Below are 19,353 nucleotides of genomic sequence, written 5' to 3'. Positions count from 1 at the left end.
AACACAGAATTGTTGAAGATTTGCTGGCCGTAAACTTCCCTAATATCATGAAAGATGAGAAGATATTTATCCAAAAAGCTCAATGAACCCCATGCAGGATAGGCCCCAAAAGAAAGTCACCAATACACATCATCATCAAATTTGCCAAAACCAAGGAGAAAGAAAGAATCCTGAGAGTGAATACAGATAAATGAAAAGCCACCTACAAGAGAGAACCAATAAGACTAAGCACCGATTACTTAGCAGAAACCATGCAGGCAAGAAGGCAATGGAATGGAGGGAAAAAAATTGCCAACCAAGAATTATATATCCAGCTAAACTGTCTCTCAAATAAGGTGGTGAAATGAGGTCATTTCCACATAAACACAAATTAAGGGAATTTGTAAATACCAGACCAAAATTACAATAAATATTAAAGTGAGTCCTCCAGTTAGAGAACCAACAACATCTGACAACAATCCAAGACTAGGATACAGGACAGATCAACTAGATACCAACCCAGATAGGGAATTCACAAAAACAAAGCTAAACTAAAAGACTGAAAATAGAGAACCGAAGACATCAATATGTAGACCATGACAACGTCAAATCAAAAAAGAAAGAATAACAGTGTACTCATAGAACTTCCATACAGGGAGGAAGTCAAGGCAATATCAAGAAATAAAAAACTGGTTTAACCTTAGAAAAATAAAGATAAATTTCAAGACAACCACAAAGGAAGCTAACAAACCTACCCATCAAAAGAAAAACATACTCAGCAAACACAAAATCAACAATAATCAAAGAGATGAAAAGAAAATACATAAACAAAAAGAACTCAGCATAGAAAATTAAGCAAAACAAGCCATCAACACCACACAAAAAATAATAATACAACAAAATGACAGCAGTAAACTTATACCTATCACTAATTACAGTGAATGCAAATGGCCTAAATGCTCCAGGAAAGAGATAGAGAGTGGCAGAATGGATTTAAAAAAAAAAAAACACAGTCCATCTATATGCTGTCTACAAGAGACACACCTTAGACACAAACACATAAACAAACTAAAATTCAAAGTATGGAAAAAATATATATCAAGCAAACAATAACCAAAAAAGAGCAGAAGTGGCAATATGAATCTCTGATAAAATAGACTTTATAGCAAAATCCACCATAAAGGATAAGGAAGGACACTATATAATGATTAAGGGTCAATACACCAGGAGGACACAACCATAATAAATATATACACACCCAATGACAGAGCTTCGAAATACATAAAACAAACTCTAACAGCATTGAAAAGAGAAATAACTCCACAGTAATAGTAGCAGACTTCAACACACCACTTTCAGCAAAGTAGAGAACATCTAGAAAGAAACTGAAGAAAGATACAGAAGATCTAATGCCATAATCAACCAACTCAACCTCATAGACATACACAGAAAACTCTACCCAACAGCAGCAAAGTATACAGTCTTTTCCAATGCACGTGGAACTTTCTCCAGAATAGACCACATTTTAGGCCACAAACAAGCCTCAACAAAATCCAAAACACCAAAATAATATAAAGCATCTTCTCTGATCATAATGTCATAAAAGTAGAAATCAATAACAGAAATAGCAAGGAAAAAATCAAATACATAAAAACTGAACTGCACCTTGCTTAAAAACTACTGAGTGATAGAAGAAATCAAGGATGGAATGAAAAAATCCATAGAATCAAATGAGAATGAAAACACATCTTACCAAAACCTTTGGGACTCAGCAAAAGCAGTGCTTAGAGGTCAATTTATAGCAATAACTGCATACGTCAGAAAAGAAGAAAGGGTCAAAATCAAAACATTAACCCAACAACTTGAACACATAGAAAGAGAGCAGCAAAAGAAGCCCACAGCACCGGAAGAAAGGAAATAATATAGATTAGAACAGAAAAAAATGAAATAGAGAGCAGAAAAACAATAGAAAGAATCAACAAGAGCAAAAGTTTGTTCTTTGAAAAGATAAACAAAATTGACAAACCACTGGCCACACTGACAAAAGAAAAGACAGGAGAGGAGCCAATAACCTGAATAAGAAATGAGACACATGATATCACAACAGACCCAACTGAAATAAAAAGGATCACAATAAAATACTACGAAAAATTGAACTCCAACAAATTTGAAAACCTAGAGAAAATGGAATAAATTTCTAAAAACACGCTACCTACCTACTCTAACACAAACTGAGGTAGAAAAACTAAACAGAATGATAAAAAAGAAGAGATTGAAGAGGTAATTAAAAAAAAAAAAAAACTCTCAACAAAAAAAAGACATAGCCCAGACAGTTTCAAGGGAGAATTCTACCTATCTTTCAGAGAAGAGCTCACATCAATACTACTTAAACTGTTTCAGAGTATAGAAGATTAACAAATATTCCTGAATTCATTCTATGAAACCAGCATAAACCTGATACCAGGCAAAGACACTACAAAAAAAGGAAACAACAGACCAATGTCCCTCATGAACATAAACACGAAAATTCTCAACAAAATTCTTGCCAATAGAATTCAACAGCATATCAAAAAATAAAAATAATACATCATGACCAAGTGGGATTTTTACCAGGTATGCAGGGATGGTTCAACATTAGAAAATGAATGTAATCCACCACATAAACAAAACAAAAGAATCACATGATTATCTCGATCAACGCAGAAAAGATATTTGACAAAGTTCAACACCAATTCCTGATAGAAACTCTCAGCAAGGTAGGAATAGAAGAGAAACTCCTCAGCATAATAAAGGACATTTATACAAACCCAACATCCAGCAGCATTCTCAACAGCCAGCATCATTCTCAAAGCATCCCCCTGAGAAGGGAACCAGACGAAGATGCCCTTTATGAAAACTCTTATTCAACATCGTGCTGGAAGTCCCAGCTAGAGCAATAAGGCAAGAAAAAGAAGTAAAAGGCATCCAAATTGGTAAGGAAGAGGTAAAATTATCCCTAATCACAAAAGATATGATCTTACACACAGAAAACCCCAAAGAATCCACAATAAAGCTACTAAAAAGCATAGAAGATTTCAACAAAGCAGCACGATAGATTAACATACAAAAATCATTTGGATTCCTTGACATCAACAAAGAGAACTTCAAAAAGGAAATCAGCAAACCAGCACCATTTACAATAGCCCCCAAGGAGATAAAGTACGTAGAAATAAATCTAACCAGAGAAGTAAAAATCACATAAAAAGAAAAGTGAAAAACCCTACTTCAAGAAACTAAAAGAGACCTGTTGTTGTTGTTTGTTGCTGTTAGGTGCCTTCAAGTTCAAATCATAGCAACCCTACATACAACAGAATGAAACACTGCTCTCTCTGTCCTGCGCCATCCTACAATCATTGTTATGCTTGAGCCCATTGTTGCAGCCACTGTGTCAATACATCTCATTAAGGGTCTTCCTCTTTTTCGCTGATGCTTCTCCAGGGACTGATTCCTCCTGATTTAACATGTCTAAAGTATGTGAGACAGAGTCTCACATTCGTTACTTCTAAGGAGCGTCCTGGTCGCACTTCTTCCAAGACAAATTTGTTTGTTCTTTTGGCATTCTGTGGTATATTTAGTACTCTTCGACAACGCCACAATTCAAAGGTGTCAGTTATTCTTTGTTCTTCCTTATTCATTGTCCAGCTTTCACATGCATATGATGCAACTGAAAACATCATGGCTTGGGTCAGGCGTACCTTAGTCTTCAAGGTGATATATTTGCTTTTTAACACTTTAAAGAGGTCTTTTGCAGCAGATTTGTCCAATATAATCTGTCTTTTGATTTCTTGACTCCTGCTTCTATGGGTGTTGATTGTGGATCCAGGTAATATGAAATCCTTGACAACTTCAATCTTTTCTTCATTTATCATGATGTTACTTATTGAACATTTTGGAGATCTTCGTTTACACATTGCTTTTTTATAGCAGTAGCATTGGAAAGACACTCAAAAATGCCATTTGAATGAATCAATAAATCCAGGGAAATAATCTCTTACACGAATTTTCCATATCCTCTCTCCCTGCCCAGTACTCCTATTTCTTCATTTCAAGAAACTTAAATCCCCATAAGTCCTGGTAAACATTAACTTACTAAAAGTCAATGTTTACGCTCAACATTCCACTTTGCTTCAATTTAACTCAGGATAGTTTTCATGAACTCTTTTAACCAAATTTAGTCCTAACGAATACAAGCCCTGCTCTCTGTTCTTTACACTAGAAAATCATGAAGCAGTTCACATTTGAGTCTCTAAACTTTCCTTTTCTGAAGAGAATGGCAGATCATTGAGTAGATGTATTTTAGTTTGTGTGGAGAGTAGGTCCGCCTGAAAGTTCACTGTTGACTTCTCAGAAGCCTCTAAGCAGATTTAATTTTGTACATTTGGAAGTTTCTTTGCCAGGTGGTTATATCTGTGACTTTATTGAAACTTTCTGCCTGCCTGATACCAAAAGGACTTGGGAAAACTCCTTCTATTGCCCAGTTATAGTGGTGAGGTGAGGCCCAGTATCAAGATCAACACTGACTTAGTGACAGTGAACACTTTTTCCCTTTGAGCTTATCTCCATAAAGTCATTGTACCTCTTTTGGGAGGATCTACTCACTCAGCCTTAATGGTCTTTGAGGAGCTCCTGGATCATGTTGGAAGCCTGGGGAGATTTCAGATTCTTCAGACGGTTTTCCTTCTTGTCTCCATGGTGATACTGTATCCTCATAATCTATTGGAAAATTTCACTGCCACCATCCCTGATCACTGCTGCTGGGTCCACATCCTCGACAATGACACTGTCTCTGCTAATGATGCTGTGATCATCAGCCCTGATGCCCTCTTGAGAATCTCCGTCCCACTGGACTCAAACCTGAGACCAGAGAAATGTCTTCGTTTCCTCCATCCCCAGTGACAGCTCCTTCATTTGAATGGGACCTTCCCCATCATGAGTGAGCTAAACACGGAGCCCTGTGTGGGTGGCTGGATGCATGATCGAAGTACCTTCCACTTCACTATTGTGACAGAGGTAAGAGGTCCCATTTGTATTTTCTGCTTATATAAATGGGTGGTTGGAGTTAAGACGAAGAATGATTGTGTGTCAAACATTTATTCTCTAGGTGGGTACTGTAGTTAGCTCTTTCTTCCTTCCTTTAGCAGACATTAATCACTTATTTACTTTATGCCAGGCAGTTACATTGGTATTGAGGGTAATGAATTGAACATATAAACATGAACCCTGCCGTCGTATACGTTTTATTCTAGTGAGAAAGACATACTATTTTTTAAAAAAGTAATTGAAATGCTATGTGGCAAATGCTATCCTCGCTTAGTGATTCTCAAGCTGATGCCCAAACCACACTCCCAAGATCAATTAAATCAAAAGCTTTGGGCATAGGATCTAGACATCAGAATTTTTTAAAGCTCCTTGGGTAATTCAGTGTGTGATCAAGGATTAGAAATGAAGACCAAGGCAGATTCCTGATGTTAACTACAAAGTCAGGGAAGGTTTCCTAGAGAAAGTCATATTTAGGATAGGATATTAAGGATGTATACAAGATAATGCAATAAATGTAGTGGGAGTCTAAGGAGAATGGATAGAGATATCTAGACGTGTGGATAGTTTATTGGAAGGTTATGAGTGGGAGACAACTAGCTGCATTTGAAGGAATGAAATCAATCCAGTAAATTTAGAGTGTAGGATGCCAGAGGAGAGTACGTAGAGATGAAACTCTATAAGCAGTCAAGGCCCACATAACAGAGGACCTTGTATTCATGTTTTGGAGTTGGTGGTCAGTTTCCACTAAAAGGTTCTAATCTCGTCTTAAGCTCTGCTTTGCTGCTTTCCTTCCCTTCCAGTGGGACCTGGTTTGTGAATCTCAGTCATTAAAATCAGTGGCTCACTTCCTATTCATGGCTGGATCATTGTTGGGAAAACTCATATATGGTCATCTCTCAGACAGGTGAGTGTCACTTCCATTTCCTCTGGGTTGTTTATCAATTGATACATTCACTGTTCATTTAAGAAATCTTTGTTGCACTCTAACCATGTGTTTTTCACTGTACTAGGTGCTAACCTCTGCCTCCAAAGAGCTGCAATCTAACAAGAGTGCTTGATATACAAACCGGAAATTATAGTTTGGTATGATAAATCTATTCAGCGTGCTGTGTGAAGCAGGAGAAATAAAGGACATATAAATCAGGCTCAAAGAAATTTCAGGAAAGGATCTTCAGGGTAGATTCCAGGACATGAGGTTTAGAGTAAGGTAAGTTCGTTGCAGGAGGAGAAAGGGGTTTTAAGGCAGAAAGTACTGCATGTTTGAAAGCGCAAATTTGTGAAACAAGGTTTTTGACCTTGACCATGTTCTGAACCATCCAGGCCCTATAAGCTAAATGATTAAGAATACCTTCAGACTTGTTATAATTTCAATAGCTACAATGTATGTGATGCGTAGTCATCATTCTAAAATATTTAGGATCTGAAGCAATGTGGCACTGATGGTATGGTAAGAAATTACAACTGTAACCTGGAAGCTGATACTGATGAAATGGCTTTAATAAGCAGTTTTTGTAATAATGGTAAGTGCATAAGTTGACATGTCTTGGAGGATGAAACATATGGGGCTTCTCATTTCCTGGAAGAGCTCCTTCTTGAGCAAGCAATCAGTCATTGCTCTCTCCCAAGCATGTTGCCCATGAGGGTGCTAAGAGTACCCTCATGATGCCCTGAATATTCAAATGCCCTGAATGTTCCCCAGTTCAATGTCATCTAGTAGTCTTCTTGAAAATTGTGACCTCTGGACTTACACAGTAAAATATTATACAGATTTTTGGGTCAGAGAATTTATTTTGCCCAGTCTTCAGACGCAAGTTTCTATAGTACTTATTCAAGTAACATGGCAGTTTAATGAAAAATTACAGATAAAGAAGTTTTGATGAAGCACGGATAAGACTAAGGGAAGTTGTAAGAGATGAGAGTGGATAATTAGAATTACAATTAGGATTTTGAAATTCATCCGTTTTTAAAAGATCATGCAACTATTCATAATAGCTTCCAAGTAAAAATAACCTTAATGCTCATCAACAATAAATGACATAAATAAATGGTGGTATATTCATATAATACATTTGTATTCAGCAATGAGAAAAAGCAAATTATTGTTACATGTCACAACAGTGAAGAATCTCAGAAGCATTATAGTAAGGGAGAAATGTCTGACACAATAATTACATATTGCATGATTCCATTTTTTGTAAAGATCAAAAGCAGTTGAATTTGTGGTGTTAAAAGACATGATGATGGTTATCTTTGGTGGAAACAGTGGCTAGGAGGAGGCAAAGATGCACTTCCTGTGTTATGTTCTATTTTTTATCTGGGGACTTGTTAAATGGTTTAATTCACTTTGCAAAAATTAATATAATTTCACACTTTTGATGTGAGCATCTTTCTTTATGTGTGTTAAACTTCAATAAAACCTTTCATAAGAGAGAAAGAGATCACAATGAGGGGGATGCAGCAGTTGGGTTAGGAAGACGAATGAGTGGGAGGTAATAATGGTGGCCAGGATATCAGTTATGAGAAGATTGATTTCAATCCTCCCATGACTTGGATTTGTAAAGTGACCCTATTAGATCTTAAATTAGGAGAGGAGCTTCAGCAGTTATCAAGTTCAACCCCTATCCAGTGAAGGAACCTCCTACGCTACGTTGCTGACAAATGATCTCCTGGTTTCTGTTAGAAAACTTTTGAGGCTGTATATTTAACTGTTGCTGATATTACACGGTTTTTTCATATACTGAGCTGATCTGTGCTTTGTCAAGTTTTAACTTCCTCTTTCTTTTGCCAGGACGCTAATGACACCCGCATGGTATTCCATTACACCTAGAATAAAGCTCAAGTTTCTTACTATGTTCTTCCAGACTCTAGATCTAGCCGCACTTCACTGCTTTCTTATCTCCTACTACCCCCCTCTTATTCCCTGCTAGTCCTCAAGTCAGTTCCCACTCCAGAGCATTTGCATTTGCTTCTGTCCCTAATACTCTTTTCCCTGATCCTTTCTCAGTCCATGCCTCCTAATAACTCAGGTTCACATGCATGTCATCAAAGACCTTTTCCATGACTCCCTATCTAGTGTTGCCCCACCTAAGTTACTCTCACTACATTTCCCAGCTTTTTGTCTTTTTAATGGGATTTTTATCTCATGAACCTTTAAAGGTCATACTTATTTCTCTATTGAGTGGTAGCAGAGCCATTTAGGAGGCTATTGAACAGTCCAGAGGAAAGATGCTGGGAGTGTAAATTAATGAGGTATCTATACAAATGATAAGATGTATTTGGATTTTGGAAATTTTTTAGAGGTAGAATTCTTTTTTTTTAATATTGGGGAATTGCTAGTGAGATAAATAGATAAATCCAGGAATACAGGGCTTGGCTTGAACAAAAAGGTAAATGCTGATGCCACTGTACAAGATGGAAGAACACTAGGGTAGAAGCAGATTTGGTGGAGAAGACCAAGATGTCAGTTTTGGAATTGCTGAGATGGAGGTCCTTACTGACACGCATATGGAACTGTCAGGTAGATAGTTGGATATACAGATATGAAGGTAAAGAGAGAGGTCAAGCCTGGGGACATAAACTTGACGTTTATTCGAATTCAAACAGTTCTTAAAGCTATGAGACGGGAAAGGACCACTTAGAGAAGAAATGTAGATAGAGGTCAGTGATACCAAGTGATGCCTAAAGAATACCTCACCGTATGATTGTCTCTTATACATTCTTATGACTGGGGCCGGCATTCTCTCACCCAGTTATTTCAGCTTCCCAGCTTTGATTTCTTTCTTTTTCAGATTTCAAATCCACCCAAATTTTATTTATCACTCCCTTTGGACCCATCTGTGCCTTCCCACCGTTTCAGTACAGGCCTACCTCATTTTATTGCATTTCTCTTTATTGCTCTTCACAGATATTGGGTTTGTTACAAATTGAAGGTTTTTGGCTACCCGACATCAAGCAAGTCTATCAGCACCATTTTTCCAACAGCGTATGCTCACTTTGTGTCTCTGTGTCACATTTTGGTAATTCTCGAAATATTTCAAACTTTTTCATTATTATTATATCTGTTATGGTTATCTGTGATCAGTGATCTTTGCTGTTACTAGTGTAATTGTTTTGGGGCACCACAAACCCCGCCCATATAAGACGGCAAACTTAATCGATAAATGTTGTGTGTGTCCTGACTGCTCCACTCACGGCCATTCCCCCATCTCCTTTCCTCTCTTCAGGCCTCCCTCTTCCCTGAGACACAACACTATTGAAATTAGGCCAGTTAATAACCCTAGAATGGCCTCTAAGTGTTCCAGTGAAAGGAAGAGTCACATGTCTCTCACTTTAAATCAAAAGCTAGAAATGATTGAGCTTAGTGAGGAAGACGTGTCGAAAGCCAAGACAGGCTGTAGGCTAGGCCTCTTGTGCCAAACAGCCAAGCTGTGAATGCAAAGGAAAAGTTCTTGAAGGAAATTAAAAGTGCTACTCCAGTGAACACACGAATGATAAGAAAACAAAACAGCCTTACTGCTGATATGGAGAAAGTTTTAGTGGTCTTGATAGAAGACCATACCAGCCACAACATTCCCTTAATCCCATACCTAATCCAAAGCAAGGTCCTAACTCTCTCCAATTCTATAAAGGCTGAGAGAGGTGAGGAAGCTGCAGAAGAAAAGTTTGAAGCTAGCAGAGATTGGTTCACGAGGTTTAAGGAAAGAAGCTGTCTCCAGAACATAAAAGTGCAAGGTGAAGCAGTAAATGCTGATGTGGAAGATCTAGCTAAGATAATTGATGAAGGTGGCTGCGCTAAACAACAAACTTTCAATGTAAACAAAACAGCCTTCTATGAGAAGAAGAAGCCATCTAGGACTTTCATAGCTAGAGAGGAGAAGCCAATGCCTAGCTTCAAAGCCGCAAAGGACAGGATGACTCTTTTGTTAGGGGCTAATGCAGCTGGTGACTTTAAGTTGAAGCCGATGCTCATTTACCATTCTGAAAATCCTAGGGCCCTTAAGAATTATGCTAAATGTACTCTACCTGTGCTCTGTAAGTGGAACAACAAAGCTTGGTTGACAGCACATCTGTTTACAACATGGTTTACTGAATATTTTAAGACCTACTGCTCAGAACAAAAGATTCCTTTCAAAATATTACTGCTCATTGACAATGCACCTGGACATGTACAAAGAGATTAATGTTGTTTTCATGCCTGCTAACACAACTTCTTCTTGGAAGAAGTACAACCAGAATGCTCCTTAGAAGCTAGGATAGCAAGACATTATCTCACATATTTTGGACATGTTTTCAGGAGGGACCAGTCCCCAAAGAAGGACATCACACTTGGTAAAGTGGAAGTCAGTGAAAAAGAGGAAGACCCTTAATGAGATGGACTGATACAGTGGTTGCAACAATGGACTCAATCGTAAGGATGGCACAGGACTGGGCAGTGTTTCATTCTGTTGTACATGGGGTCACTATGAGTCAGAATCAACTCAACAGCACCTAAAAACAACAGCACAACATCCATTCTGCAGCCCATGGATCAAGCAGTAATTCTGACTTTCAAGTCTTATTATTTAAGAAATACATTTCTCAAGGCTTCCATAGATAGTGATTCCTCTGATGGATCTGGGCAAAGTAAATCGAAAACCTTAATGAAGAATTCACCATTCTCGACGCCATTAAGAACATTCGTGATTCATGGGAGGAGGTCAAAATGTCAACATTAACAGGAGTTTAAAAGAAATTGACTTCAACCCTCATGGATGACTTAGAGACGTTCAAGACTTTAGTGGAGTAAGTAACTGCAGATATGATGGAAATAGCAAGAGAACTAGAAGTGAGCCTGAAGATATGACTGAATTGCTGCAATCTCATGATAAAACTTTAATGGAGGAGGAGTTGCTTCTTACGGGTGAGCAAAGTGGTTTCTCGAGATGGAATCTACTCCTGGTGAAGATGCTGTGAACATTGTTGAAGTGACAACAAAGGATTTAGAATATTACATAAACTTAGTTGATAAAGCTGTGGCAGGATTTGAGATGATTGACTCCAATTTTGAAAGAAGTTCTACAGTGGGTAAAATGCTATCAAACTGCATTGCATGCTACAGAGAAATGATTTGTGAAAGGAAGATTTTATTGATGCAGCAAATCTCATTGCTGTCTTGTTTCAAAAAATTGCCACAGCCACCCCAACCTTCAGCAACCACCACCCTGATCAGTCAGCAGCCATCAACATCAAAGCAAGACCCTCCACCAGAAAAAGATTATGACTCACTGAAGGCTCAGATGATGGTTTGCATTTTTTAGCAATGGTGTTGTTGTTAGGTCCTGTCAAGTCAGTTCCAACTCATAATGATTCTATATACAACAGAATGAAATGTTGTCCAGTCCTACGCCATCCTTAAATCCTTGTTATTCTTGAGCCCATTGTTGCAGCCACTGTGTCAATCCATCTCATTAAGGGTCTTCCTCTTTTTCGCTGACCCTCTACTCTACCAAGCATGATGTCCTAGGACTGATTCCTCCTGATAACATGTCCAAAGTATGTAAGATGAAGTCTCAGCATCCTAGCTTCTGAAGAGCATTCTGGCTGTACTTCCTCCAAGACAGATGTTCATTCCTCTGGTAGTCCATTCAATACTCTTTGCCAACACCATAATTCAAAGGCCTCAATTCTACTTCAGTCTTCCTTATTCATTGTCGAACTTTCACATGCATATGAGACAATTGAAAGGATCACAGCTTGGGTCAGGTGCACCTTAGTCTTCAAGGTGACATCTTTGCTTTTCAACACTTTCAAGAGGTCTTGTGCAGCAGATTTGCCCAATGCAATGCGTCTTTTGATTTCCTGACTGCTGCTTCCATGGGCATTGATTGAGGATCCGAGTAAAATGAAATCCTTGACTACTTCAATCTTTTCTCTGTCTATCATGATGGTGCTTATTGGTCCAGTTGTAAGGATTTTTGTTACCTTTATGTTGAGGTGTAATCCACACTGAAGGCTGTGGTCTTTGATCTTCATCAGTTAAGTGCTTCAACCCTTTTTACTTCTATCAAGCGAAGTTGTGTCATCTGAATATCAAAGGTTGTTAATGAATCTTCCTCCAATCCTGATGTCACATTCTTCCTCATGTAGTCCAGCTTCTCGGATTATTTGTTCAGCATACAGATTGAATAAGTACAGTGACAGGATAGAACCCTGATGCACACCTTTCCTGACTTTATACCACGCAGTATCCCCTTGGTCTGTTTGAGTGACTGCCTCTTGGTCTAAGTACAGGTTTCATATGAGCACAATTAAGTGTTCTGGAATTCCCATTCTTTGCAATATTATCCATAATTTGTTATGATCCATGGAGATGAATTCCTTTGCATAATCAATAAAACACAGGTAAATATCTTTCTGGTATTCTCTGCTTTCAGCCAGGATACATCCGACGCCAGCAATAATAATTCTTGTTCCACGTCCTCTTCTGAATCCAGCTTGAATTTCTGGCAGTTCTCTGTCAATGTTCTGCTGCAACCACTTTTGAATGATCTTCAGCAAAATTTAACTTGTGCATGATATTAATGATATAGTTCAATAATTTCCACACTCTGTTGGATCTCCTTTCTTTGGAATGGGTACCGATATGGATCTCTTCCAGTCGGTTGGCCAGGTAGCTGTCTTCCAAATTTTTTGGCATAGACTAATGAGCACCTCTGGCACTGCATGTTTGTTAAAACATCTCAAATGATATTCCATAAGTTCCTGTAGCCTTGTTTTTCACCAATGCCTTCAGTGCAGCTTGGACTTCTTCCTTCAGTACCATCAGTTCCTGATTATATGCTACCTCCTGAAATGGTCGAATGTTGACCAATTCTTTTTGGTACAGTAACTCTGTGTATTTCTTCCATCTTCTTTTGATACTTCCTGCATCATGTAATATTTTCCCTGTAGAATCCTTCAAACATTGCAACTCAAGGCTTGAACTTTCTCTTCAGTTCTTTCGGCTTGAGAAATGCTGAGCATATTCTTCCCTTTTGGTTTTCTATCTCCAGATCTTTGCACATTTCATTGTAATGTTTTACTTTGTCTTTTCGAGTCATCCTTTGAAATCTTCTGTTCAGCTCTTTTACTTCATTATTTCTTCCATTTCACTTTCGCTACTCTACATTCAAGAGCAACTTTCAGAGTCTCTTCTGACATCTGTTTTGGTCTTTTCTTTCTTTCCTGTCTTTTTAATGACATCTTGCTTTCTTCATGTATAAGTCCTTGATGTATTGCCACAATTCATCTGGTCTTCAATTGGTGGCATTCAATTCATCAAATCTATTCTTGAGATAGTCTCCAAACTCAGGTGGTATATACTCCAGGTAGTACTTTGGCTTTTGTGGACTTGTTCTAATTTCCTTCAACTTCAACTTGCATATCAGCAAGTGATGGTCTGTTCTGAAGTCAGCCCCTGGCCTTTTTCTGACTGATGACATTGAGCTTTTCCATTGCCTCTTTCCACAGATGTAGTTGATTTGATTCCTGTGTATTCCGTCTGGCAAGGTCCACGTGTATAGTCAGCATTTAGGTTGTTCAAAAGATATTTGCAATGAAGAAGTCATTGGCCTTGCAAAATTCTATCATGCAATCTCCAGCATCGTTTCTATCACCAAGACTATATTTTCCAACTACCAAGCCTTTTTCTTTGTTTCCATCTTTTGCATTCCAATCACCAGTAATTAAGAATGCATCTTTACTGCATGTTTGGTCAATTTCAGACTGCAGAAGTTGTTAAAAATCCTCAATTTTTTCATCTTTGGCCTTAGTGGTTGGTGTGTAAATTTGAATAATAGTTGTATTAACTGGTCTTCCTTGTAGGTATATGGATATTATCCTATCACTGACAACATTGTACTTCAGGATAAATCTTGCAATGTTCTTTTTGAAGATGAATTCGACGCCCTTGCTTTTCAATTTGTCATTCCTAGCATAGTAGCCCATATGATTTTCTGATTCAAAATGGCCAATATCAGTCCGTTTCAGCTCACTGTTGCCTAGGATATTGATGTTTATGTGTTCCATTTCATTTTTGACAATTTTCAATTTTCCTAGATTCGTACTTTGTATATTCCACATTTCCAGTATTAATGGATGTTTGCAGCTGCTGCTTCTCACTTTGAGTCGTGCCACATCAGCAAATGAAGGTCCTGAAAGCTTGATTCCATCCACATCATTAAGGTCAACTCTACTTTGAGGAGGCAGCTCTTCCCCAGTTGTCTTTTGAGTGACTTCCAACCTGAGGGGCTTATCTTCCTGCACAATATTAGACAATGTTCTACTACTATTCATAAGGTTTTTGCTGGCCAATTTTTTCAGAAGTAGACTTCCAGATCCTTCTTCCTAATCTGTCTTAATCTGGAAGCTCAGCTGATACTTTTCCACCAAAGGTGACCCTGCTGTATTTGAAATACCAGTGACAAAGTTTCCAGTATCACAGCAACATGTAAGCCACTACTGTACAACAAACTGACAGACACATAGTGCCAATACATAGTGCCAATACTCCATGCATATTGTCACATGTTAATGCTGAGACAGTACCATGTCCCTGAGGACAAGCACAGCTTCATATTTGGAACCCTCTAAGACTCTGCCCTATGGGTCTCTTCCTTTGGCTGGTTCTAATTTGTATCCTTTTCCTGTAATAACTGTAACTGTGATTATGATGAGTTTTGGTGGATTCTATGGGTTCTTCTAGCAAATTATTGAACTTGAAGGTGGTTTTTGGAAATCCTCCTGAGTTTGAATTTGTTGTCAGAAGTGATGGTGGTCTCAGAAAAAGACCAGACTTAGTGGCCTGACAAAGACTGGAGAAACCCCAAGAGTATGGCCCCCAGACACCCTTTTAGCTCAGTAATGACGTCACTCCTGAGGTTCACCCTTCAGCCAAAGATTAGACAGGCCCACACAACAAAACAAGACTACAGGGGCACACCTGCCCAGGGGCAAAGACTAGAAGACAGGAGAGACAGGAAAGCTGGTAATAGGGAATCCGAGGTCAAAAAGGGGAGGGTATTGACATATTGTCACAAAACAATATGTATACTAATTGTTTAGTGAGAAGCTAGTTTGTTCTGTAAACCTTCATCTAAACTACAATAATAACATTTTTTAAAAAAAAACCTACAGAAAAAAAAAAAAAAGGAGTGATCATGGTCTTCTATGGACTCTTCTTGCTTTTAGGTTGAACATTCTAACTATGTAGTTGAGTTCTAGATCCTTGCAGATGGTGTCAGAAGTCTTGGGTAGACTTGGCAATCTGAAGGACTATGCCCTTAATCTTGAAGTTTGGCTAACTCCGGGTAGTCATCTTTTTATCAAGTTTACCACAAATTATTTTTATTCCCAAATAATCTTGTGTTTGATATTTTTTTAGGTTTGGGCATAAGTTGATGTTGAGATGTTGTTTCCTCCAGCTCACTGTCTTTGGGACTTGTACAGCCTTTGTTCCCACCTTCCTCATTTACTGCTCACTACGCTTCTTGGCAGGATTGTCCGCCACAACTATCTTGTCAAACATTTTTATTCTTAGTAAGTCAATAATTTGGACATTTCATTACCTCCATGCCTTGAATTGGCCTTGAAATTGCCCTATGTCTGAAATTAATATCATGCCTGTGCTTTCTTCCAGTGTCAGAGTGGACAGTACTCCAGTTCCAAGCCATGGAGATGTCACTGTTATTCAGTGCCTTCAGTATCGGACAGATACTCCTGGCAGGACTAGCTTTTGCCATTCCAGACTGGCGCACACTGCAATTAACTGTGTCTATACCCTTATCTGTCTTTTTTGTGTTCTCCGGGTATGGATTATCTCCACCTGCTTTGCCTTAATGGAAGCTGTGATAAGAACAGGCATGAGAATCAGGACAGTTGGGTTTGTTTGGTCCCTGGGTTGGTCCTGAGCCATGGCCCCCTATCTGGACCCGCTGTGCCACTGGAGAAACAAAAGAAGGAGTAGAGTGACCCTCTACCTGTGGGGCTGTGGATTTTCACTAGTCATGGTTGTTAACTCTTTGCCTTTATAGTCAACACAGAATTATAATTGTTATTTTTCTTAACAGAAAACACCATAGACTGGGGTAATTCATAAAACAAATGTGTTATATTAGTTATTTAACTTTGGAAAGCATTGATGGAGATGTTTTGAGTTCTTTTAGTCTTTCTGGATGAGGTTGGATAAAAGGTAAGGAGAAAATTATCTCCATAACTATTTGAAAGAAGAGGAACATGTTTTCTCCAATATTAAGGCTTCACAGGGAGACTGGATTATTTACACCATTTGTTTATCATTCTCTCTTCCCTTTAATTACTTTAGCGAACACTTAATGATGGGCAACTACCTTCCTCTCCTTAAGAAGACAATTCCAATGGAAAATGCAGATGTAGTTAGGAATGACTCTACTACAAAGACATGATTACAGATTTAATACAGTGAAATGAGTTCAGCAAGAGTGAAGGATGTAATCCATATCAGGCTCATCCATTATTCCATTTTATCCTTATAACAACCCTACAAGGTAGATAGAACTACTTTCCCCATTTTCTACGTGGTGAATCTGAAGCAGACACAGGTTAAATAACCTGCTAATGTAGCAAGTTTTCAACACAGCTGGTAGGACTCAAGTTGCAATTTGTATGGCTGAAGTGTACCTAATTTGGAGGCTTTCTTTAAGAAAAAGATTACAAATTACTTGTACAAATTTGCTAGGGCTTTGGAAGGAGAATGCAAATTATGCGATCCAGCTCCATGAGTTTCATGATAAATGCATCTTTGGGTAAGAGGTAGGGCAATCTAACTCTGACTGCACAGCCTGCATTACCAACCATACCCCATATACTGCCTATGTTTTGTTTTGCCTAATGAGAGCATGAGTTTCTATTCCAGAGTGAAACTCAAGCATTGGTTTTAGTAGAATAAAGGGAAAATGCATCTCAGGTAAAATGTTATGTGGCAAAAAGGAGGGAAGACTTCATTGCATCTGTGTTCTCTTCTTTGATCAGGTGGCTGGTGGAGTCTGCTCGGTGGCTGATTATCACCAATAATTTGAATGAGGGCTTAAAGCAACTCAAAAGAGTTGCACACATAAACGGAAAAAAGAATATTGGAGAGACCTGAAACTTGACAGTAATCTGGAAAGGGATCTGGTTTCTGGGATGAAATGAAGATGTGACTTGACAAACACATTAATCTGGCTCCCTGGGGTGAATACCGGCCAGAACTGGGTTCTGTGAATGGAGTCTTCTTAGATTACTGTCCTGGTTCCCCATGGGTGTCACTATTGAAGGAGCAGGAGCATTGAAAAATGTGTCATGTCTTTTGTCAAGGATTTGGACATAGATATTGCAATTTACTGGCATCTGAAGTACACTGAGTAGTTTGCATAAATTGGTATTGCTATTACCCTAGATATGTAGGGGGGAGTAACAGAAACACATTAATTTCTTGCAATTTCACTAACCTAAGTACCTTTTTAGGGGAAATAAGAAAGCCATTAAAAGGAAGGGCAATTGGTGATGGAGAAGACTGCATAAAAGTAATAAGATTTGTACTTCCATGAATTTGTACGTTTATTTATTCATTTCATTTAATAAATATTTATTGAACACAAATTGCAAGTTAGGTACTATTTTAAACACTGTAGATATGGCAGTAAACCAGAGAAAAATCTATTTTCTTACAGGGTTTATATTCCCCTCAACAGAGCATACCAAGAGTGTATATGAGGGCAAAAATCTCCTAGACATCCTTCTTTTTCTAAGTTTCCCACCTTACACACGGAAGCCAGATCCTGATGTGCCTAATTCATTCACTCTCACTCATCTATTTAAAAATACTTGTTCATCTACATTACTTCAGACTGGTGTTGGATATCAATACAGCAATAATTCAGAGTCCCTGCCCTTAGGAAAATTGCATTTTACTGTAAGACACAGACAAATTAAGAGACCATTATAATACAGAATATGTGCTCTGACAAGAAGTACACAGAGTTCTCTGGTGAACACAGAGGAAGCATCCCCTATAGGTTTACTGGTCCAGGAAAGGATTAAGAGTTAGCTGGTAAAAAGGAGGAGAGAGGTATTTCAGGCATCATTCGGGTGTACCAGTGAAGACAGAGGAACAACTGATAGGAGCCCAATGTCAGCCCTGGAAGAGAATAGATGCCTTATCCCATTGCCGTCAAGTCAATTCTGACTCATAGCAACCCTATTGGACAGAGTAGAACTGTCCCATAGGGTTTCCAAGTCTGTAATCTTTATGGAAGCAGATTGCCACATCTTTCTTCCACGGAGCGACTGGTGAATTTGAACTGCTTACCTTTCGGTAAGCCGCCAAGCACTTAACCACTGTGTCACCAGGCCTCTTTAGATACCTTATAGAAGAACCTTAAAATAAAGGACTACCCAGTGGTTCTAAAAATTAAGAATACACTGAAGGTGACAAAAAAAAAAAAAGAATCAAGGTATCCCCAGAAGAGATGTCATTACTCAAGGATAAGCGCCTGAGAGTCCTGATTAAATGAAGACATGGGCTGGCATGGGAACTCATACTTATTTAAGTAGGATTTTAATACCAAGAAGAGTCTTCCTCTTAAGTGGAGCTGCTCTCATAGACTTACTCCTTTTGTATCTGTCCACATGTGAGATGGATTATTTAAGACCTGTGTTTCCTATTAAACAGAAATGCATTGAGGATAGGAAACATGTCTATCTCAGCATATAGTACTCACCACTATACCTGGTGTTTTATTGGCATCTCATAAATGATTTTTGTTGTTTTTGTTGTTGAAGTTTGTGAGATCCACCAAGCAGGAAGAATTGGATGCAGCCCAAATCCAAACATCAGTTTCTGACTTGTTCTGGACACCCAAAATGCGTGTAAGAATCTGCTACTTGTCCTTTGTGAGGTAAGCTCCATATGGTAAGGCTGAAATGTTTTTTAATTGTGATAAATATACATGTAACAAAAGTTTGTCATTTCAATATTCTTCACATGTACAATTCAGTGACGTTAATTATATTCATCATGTTGTTCAACCATCACCATTACCTCTTGCCCGTCCCTGGTAACCACTAATTAACTGATGCTGAACTCTTGAATCCATTTCTTATCTCAAAAAACTAGCTGCAGGCGGGACTCCGGCAAGATGGCAGTCTAGGCAGAAGCACCACGCTGTCCCTCCACAACAAAGATCCGAAAAACTAAGCCAAACAGAGAATCAACAATCCTGAAACCCTAGAACATCAAATGAAGAGATAAAGAACTCAGCC

At 38.5% G+C, this 19,353-nt stretch overlaps 1 protein-coding gene across 1 annotated transcript in view; it reads left to right on the top strand.

Annotated features, from left to right (window-relative positions):
• Positions 1-4,626: 4,626 nt before the first annotated feature.
• The window catches only part of LOC101359393 (solute carrier family 22 member 9-like), a 95,875-nt gene continuing 81,148 nt past the window's right edge, over positions 4,627-19,353 (top strand). The window contains 6 exon segments of the mRNA XM_012557657.1: positions 4,627-5,028; positions 5,859-5,962; positions 15,458-15,612; positions 15,713-15,881; positions 17,083-17,206; positions 18,874-18,989. Of these exon segments, the coding sequence (XP_012413111.1) occupies positions 4,627-5,028; positions 5,859-5,962; positions 15,458-15,612; positions 15,713-15,881; positions 17,083-17,206; positions 18,874-18,989 (1,070 nt within the window).

Source organism: Trichechus manatus, unplaced genomic scaffold (genome assembly GCF_000243295.1).
Source record: "Trichechus manatus latirostris isolate Lorelei unplaced genomic scaffold, TriManLat1.0 scaffold00113, whole genome shotgun sequence".
Taxonomy (NCBI): domain Eukaryota; kingdom Metazoa; phylum Chordata; class Mammalia; order Sirenia; family Trichechidae; genus Trichechus; species Trichechus manatus.
The sequence above is the reverse complement of the archived record's forward strand: the minus strand, read 5'-3'. Positions and strand labels throughout refer to the sequence as shown.